Source organism: Pituophis catenifer, unplaced genomic scaffold, assembly GCF_029215685.1.
Source record: "Pituophis catenifer annectens isolate HBS135680 unplaced genomic scaffold, rPitCat1.0.hap2 SCAF_5, whole genome shotgun sequence".
Classification (NCBI taxonomy): domain Eukaryota; kingdom Metazoa; phylum Chordata; class Lepidosauria; order Squamata; family Colubridae; genus Pituophis; species Pituophis catenifer.
Genome location: NW_027256885.1, coordinates 89613126 through 89620119, shown reverse-complemented (window position 1 = coordinate 89620119; position 6994 = coordinate 89613126). Strand labels below are relative to the sequence as shown.

At 43.4% G+C, this 6994-nt stretch overlaps 1 protein-coding gene across 1 annotated transcript; it reads left to right on the top strand.

Moving 5' to 3' along the window:
• Nucleotides 1-2888: 2888 nt before the first annotated feature.
• LOC139317732 (uncharacterized protein F54H12.2-like) lies at nucleotides 2889-4199 on the top strand. Its single transcript, XM_070944801.1, has one exon. The coding sequence runs from the start codon at nucleotides 2889-2891 to the stop codon at nucleotides 4197-4199; it is 1311 nt and encodes a 436-aa protein (XP_070800902.1).
• Nucleotides 4200-6994: the final 2795 nt, after the last annotated feature.

Here is a 6994-nt window from a genome sequence, read left to right as displayed (position 1 = left end):
TCACTATGCAACCATCCAGAAAGTAATAGAATATATGAACTATGTGAATCTGATAAAATAAAAGGAATTGTAATTAGACAGCAGGATTATAGATTAAGAGCGTTTGCAGATGACCTGGTTGTTACTTTATCTCAACCTATAGAAGTGGTTCCATATATGTTGGACATAATAGGTCAATATGGTAAGGTATCTGGATTTAAAGTAAATCAACATAAGACAAAGATGATAACTAAAAACATGTCTATATCTCAAAGAGAAGAATTAGGGAGAATAACGGGGTTTGAAATAGTTAAAAAGGTTAAGTATTTAGGAGTATATATTGCAGCCTCAAACACAAAACTGTTTAAAAACAATTATGAAGTTCTTTGGCAAAAAGTACAGAAAGAAATGGAAAATTGGAAAAAGCTACAACTATCATTACTGGGAAGGATAGCAGCAATAAAAATGAATGTTTTACCTAGGTTCTTATTTTTGTTTCAAATGATACCAGTGCTTAAGAAAGACGGAAATTTGTTGGAATGGCAGAAAGGGGTTAATACTTTTATTTGGGGTGGGAAGAAACCAAGAGTGAAACTAAAAATTATACAGGATGTACGTGAGAGAGGAGGTCTTAAAATGCCTAACTTAAGATTGTATTATGAAGCGGCTGTTTTATCACAAATTAGCGATTGGTTTAACTTAACTGAAGAAAGAATGTTAAACATAGAAGGCTATGATTTGTTATATGGATGGCATGCTTATCTGTTATATGAAAAAAAAGTGGATAAAGTGTTTAAGGGTCATATACTTAGAAATGCATTGTTGAGGGTTTGGAAAAAGTATCAATATAAGTTAAACTATAAGATACCCATATGGGCAAATCCTAGACATGCAATAGAAAATATAAGTATAGAGCAAAAAACAGAGGTGATTACTTATAAAGAGCTTCTTCTTTTGGAAAGGGGTAATTTGCAACTGAAATCTTTAGATGTACTAAAAGAAGAAGGGATAATTTATACTTGGTTTCAGTATGGTCAGCTTCAATCTAGATGGAGGGAAGATCAAAAAATTGGTGTTATGCAAAATGAGGAAAATTTGGTGAAACAGGTTAGAGATCAAAGTCAGATGCATATTAAAAGGTTGTATAATGCTTTATTGGAAATAGATTCAGAAACAGAATTGGTTAAGGATTGTATGATAAAATGGGCACAAAACTTTCAGGAACCAGTGATGATGGAAACATGGGAAAAGATTTGGGTCAGAAATGTTAAATTTACGCAAGCACAAAACTTGAGAGAGAACTTTTATAAAATGTTTTATAGATGGCATTTAGATCCTAAAAAATTATCATGTATGTACCCAAATTTGTAAGCTAAATGTTGGAGATGTGAATGTGATGATGCAACCTATTATCATATATGGTAGACCTGCAAGAAAATCAAGGCATTTTGGATAAAAATTTGGTGGGTGATGCAGAACATTCTGAAAAAAAGGTTGAAATTTACTCCTCAATTGTTTCTACTGGGTATAACGACAGATTGTACAGTGTTAGAGACTAAATTGATTTTGAACTTAATATCAGCAGCAAGGCTGTTGGTAGCGCAATACTGGAAGAAGGACTTTTTGCCTACTATTGAAGAGTGGATACTGAAAGTAACTTAGCAGAAATGGCGAAAATCTCAGCGTATTTGAAGGACTATACACAAGAAAGATACGTATCGGAATGGAGAAGATGGATTGATTATATTCAAAATAAGTATCAGACAAGAAAATATCAAATAGTTTATGAATGAACGTTAAATATTAGAAGTATTATGTTATCTATAGTGGAGTTAAGGTTTCAGGGGGGGATTTAGTAGTCTGAGGATAGATAGGTTAATTTAGCTTATGATTGTTAATTGAAGTACCCTGTATTTTGCTCTGGGAAGTCTCGGGGGGGAGGGGAGGGAAAGGGTGGGGGGAATATTGGGGGGGGGGGGAATTCTTTTTTTTGTAAAACTTTTCAATAAAAATAAAAAAGAAAATATGAACAAGGTTATGACAGAAGCCGAAGATCCCCCAGAAGTAATCATGAAGTATGATGCAATTGGACGGACAATCAGACTTAAATGCGAGGGTCCCTACAGCATCCTAGTCACTGAAGGCCTTGGTAAGATATTAGGATTACAGCCACATGTACGTACCAAAAAAAGCAACTTTGTCACGGACATTACAGGAGGATTCAACACGCTGTATATTTATACAGATATTGTAAGCCCGCAGATAGTGGGTGACTTCTATGTGCCGTTACTACGTTGTTTACCTGTGCAGGGTAAGGACAATGAAATAATCATGACGACCTATGAGCATCCGCATTATGTTACCGTCAACAAACATTATATTGATACGATTACTGTAGAAATCAAAACGGATCAGAATGAAAACATAGTTTTTAACCACGGTAAGGTCGTTGTTAAGCTTCATTTCAGGCCTCAGAAAAGTGAAGGATGGTCGTGATAAAGAAGTGCGGGAGTCCTCAAGCATATGTAGACTATTACAGGGCACAGGCTGGAAACGGGCTGCCCGGTTTCCGAGGATCCCCCGTTATGTATGGTACTGGTATAGGGGGCCTGTTCCGGGGACTTTTTCGAAAAGCAATGCCGTTACTGAGGAGAGGCCTAGAAATCATTAAACCTCACGTAAAAGCGGCAGCTAATAACATTGCCAGAGACGTGTCAGGACAGCTTGTATCACGTGTTATTGGGGGTGGGCAGGGGGGATCTGGCATGGCAGTGATCAGGAAGAAACTGCCTGTTGGCCCGCCCATGCCTCCTAAAAAGAGGCGGCTTGTTAAAAAAACATGTTATACAAAGAGGAAACGTACACAAGGAAGGAAGCGCGGTGACAAACAGAACATCTTCTAAGATAAAATGGCGTTTATCCACGAGGCTTCAGAGGAATGTGTCAAATCGGAGCTAGATCTTTTTCAATTGGCGCCTATGCAAACTAGCATTGAAAACTGCACATACACCGAGATCCCCCCTTTATCAGCGCTGACTCCCAATGCCCCTTTGGAATTTTTTATAACGGGGCATGGCGATCATTACACGGATTTAAACAATACTCTGCTGTATGTGAGCTGCAAGGTTGTGAAGGCTGACGGCATGGATATCAATGACGGGGCAAGAGTGAGTCTTGTCAACTACCCCATAGCATCACTGTTCAACCAGGTGGATGTTACATTAGGCGATCGCGTGATTACACAGAGTCACCACTGCTATGCTTACAGAGCCCTTATTGAACTTATTCTGAACTACGGCGGAGATGCTTTGGGGACCCAGTTTTCAGCGGGTGGCTTTTACAAGGATGACGGAACGCTCATGGAGAACACCTTGCTGACAGCCGCCGGTAACTCTGGTTTCAGAGCGAGAGCCAGACATACAGCTGGCAGTCATAAATGGGATCTGCTAGGGCCCTTGCATAGCGATCTGTTTTTTCAAGACAAACTATTGATTAACGGTGTGGATGTGAACATTAAACTCTCAAGAAGTAAAAATGAGTTCTGCCTGATGAGGGATGATAATGAGAATTACAAAGTACAGATCCTGGCAGCGTCTCTCTTTGTAAAATGTGTAAAAGTATCACCTGGTGTACGGTTAGGACATGCGGAGGCTCTGCTGAACTCCAACGCCAAATATCCCATTGATCGTGTTGGTATGAAAGTTTACAGCATTCCTGCAGGCAGTCTTGTGTGTAACCAGGAAAACCTATTTCTAGGGCAGTTACCTAAACAATTAGTGATTGGTTTCGTGGACAACGCTGCATTTAGCGGTGATTATGAAAGAAATCCTTTCAATTTTCAGCACTATAATGTCAACTTTTGTGCCCTGTATTGTGACGGTGAACAAATTCCTGCTAAACCGCTTCAGCCTGATTATGAACATAACCTTTTTGTGAGAGAATATATGCAATTGTTACAGACGTCTGGCAAAGCAATGAAAGATCGATCTGTGCTAATCAACCGTGAGGAATTTAACAACGGCTATACTTTATATTGTTTTGATTTGAGCCCCGATCAAGGCTGTTCAGAGCACTATTCCCTGATCAAGAATGGAAACCTCAGAGCAGAAATTAGATTTGCTGTACCCCTCCCCAATACCATCAACATGATACTCTACGCAATCTTTGAAAATCTTATTGAAATAAGCCACACAAGGAATGTATTGTTTGATTATATGTGAGAATGGATACCATGCAGATACTATGTGTGTTGTCTGGAAATGCGTTCTTTCTAGGCGTATACCCCAGTGATTTGTTACCCAAGAGAAAAATCTCCAAGAGACCTTTCGGTTTAATTGTAAATACCCACCCCCATACTCTACCTGGTGAACACTGGTTGGCACTCTACTTTCCAACGCACAGCAATGGTGAATTTTTTGACTCTTACGGAAGAGCTCCAGACGACTCTGACTTCCCCGTTGGCATCGTGAGGTTTTTAGAACTGCAAGCTAAGAAGTACACGTATCAACCGCTTCAACTGCAGCATCCCCTGGCAATAACCTGTGGACAGCATTGCTTATTTTATCTTGTTAAACGCTTTAAAGGGCTACCTTACGAAGATATTTTAAAGCTATATTCTGACAAAGATGTCAGAAATGATCAAATGGTGAAGCATTTTGTAGTAAATATGATGCCTGGAAGGGTTTCTGGAGCGTGCTACAATTACCAATGTATGCAAACATGTATGGTACATTATAAAATAAACACAAAACGTTAAAAATATTGCATGTTTTACAGTGTTTTATTTGTTCACAATTGGAGCCAATCACCAAAATTTAGAACACTTTTAGGGTCTGACATAGAACTTGCAGCAGGTGCAGACATAGCAGAGATGGATTTTGTAGAACTTACAGTCTTAATACTCCCAGCCTCTTTCATCTTTTCGAGTTGCTCTTTAACAACGTTAGAACCTAGCAATACTGTTGGTACGTTCATCTCAGCCATTGCCGACATAAACTCGTTCCATCCCTTAGGATAATATTTCACAGTATGCATCCGGTGTTGAGAAACCCCTTTAGTTTAGTTTAGTTTAGTTTATTTGATTTGTATACCGCCCTACTCCCGAAGGACTCAGGGCGGTGAACAGCCAAAAAATAAAATACATAAATACAAAAAATTTAAAAAACCAGATAAAATCAAATTAAATCATTTTGGCCCGGACAGATTAAAACACCCCAATAATTTAAAAACAGATTAAAATTTACATATTAAAAGAGGGAGGAGATTAGGCCAAGCCTGCTTGATGGAATAAAAAGGTCTTCACAGCGCGGTGGAAGGTGCGCAGATCCGGGATCCTCCGTATCTCTGGGGGGAGCTCATTCCAGATGGTAGGTGCCCCCACAGAGAAGGCTCTCCCCCTAGGGGCCGCCAGCCGACACTGTTTGGCTGACGGCACCCAGAGGAGTCCCTCTCTATGAGAGCGTACTGGCCGGTGGGAGGCTATTGGTGGTAGTAGGCGGTCCCGTAGATAACCAGGTCCTAAGCCATGGAGCGCTTTAAAGGTGGTAACCAAAACCTTGAAGCGCACCCGGAAGACCACCGGGAGCCAGTGCAGCTCGCGCAGGAGAGGTGTCACATGGGAGCGCCATGATGCTCCCATTACCACCCGCACGGCCGCACTCTGCGCCAGCTGGAGCCTCCGGGTGCTCCTCAAGGGGAGCCCCATGTAGAGAGCATTACAATAGTCCAGGCGGGAGGTGACGAGGGCATGAGTGACCGTGCGTAACGAGTCCCGATCCAGAAAGGGACGCAACTGGCGGATCAGGCGAACCTGATAAAAAATCCTCCCGGTCATGGCCGTCAAGTGCTCTTCTAAAGACAGCCATGAATCCAGGAGGACGCCCAAGTTGCAAGCCCTCTCCGTGGGGGCCAATGATTCGTCCCCAATAGTCAGTGATGGCGTCAACTGACTATATCGGGACGTCGGAAACCACAGCCACTCGGTCTTGGATGGGTTGAGCTTGAGCCTGTTCCTCCCCATCCAGATCCGTACGGCCTCCAGGCACCGGGACATCACTTCAAGGGCATCGTTGGGGTGATCCGGGGTGGAGGTGTACAGCTGGGTGTTGTCAGCATACTGATGGTACTCCACCCCGAAACCACGGATGATCTCGCCCAGCGGCTTCACATAAATGTTGAACAGGAGAGGCGAGAGGACTGACCCTTGTGGCACCCCACAAATGAGGGGCCTCGGGGTCGACCTCTGTCCCCCTGTCAACACAGACTGCGACCGGTCAGAGAGAAAGGAGGAGAACCACCGCAACACAGTGCCTCCCACCCCTAACTCTTCCAACCGCTGCAGCATGATACCATGGTCGATGGTATCAAAAGCCGCTGAGAGATCTAACAGGACCAGGACAGAGGAGCACCCCCAATCCCGAGCCCTCCAGAGATCATCAACCAATGCGACCAATGCCGTTTCCGTGCTGTACCTGGGCCTGAAGCCCGACTGGAATGGATCCAGATACGTCGTTTCATCCAGGTGCTGGGGGAGCTGTTGCGCGACCACACTCTCAACGACCTTTGCCACGAAGCGAAGGTTGGAGACCGGACGATAATTTACCAACATTGCCGGGTCCAGGGAAGGCTTCTTGAGGAGAGGCCTCACCACCGCCTCTTTCAAGGTGGCGGGAAAGTCACCCTCACCCAGCGAAGCGTTTATAATCCCCTGGAGCCAGCCTCGTGTCACTTCCCGGGAAGCCAGTACTAACCAGGAAGGACACGGGTCCAATAAACAAGTGGTCGCGTTCAGTCTACCCAGAATCCTGTCCACGTCCTCAGGGGTCACAGGATCAAACTCATCCCAGATAACATTCTCAACACCTGCCCCTGTCTCTCCCCCTGAGACTACCCAGTCGGAGTCCAAATCTTCCCGAATCTGAGTGATTTTGTCATACAGATACTGAACAAAATCCTCAGCTCTACCCTCCAAGGGGTCCTCCCGCGCTTCCTGATGGAGCAGGGAGCAGGTCACCCT

Bases quoted from the DNA above. Each gene is read 5' to 3' on its own strand.
- LOC139317732 (XM_070944801.1), top strand. From the start codon at position 2,889: ATGGCGTTTATCCACGAGGCTTCAGAGGAATGTGTCAAATCGGAGCTA.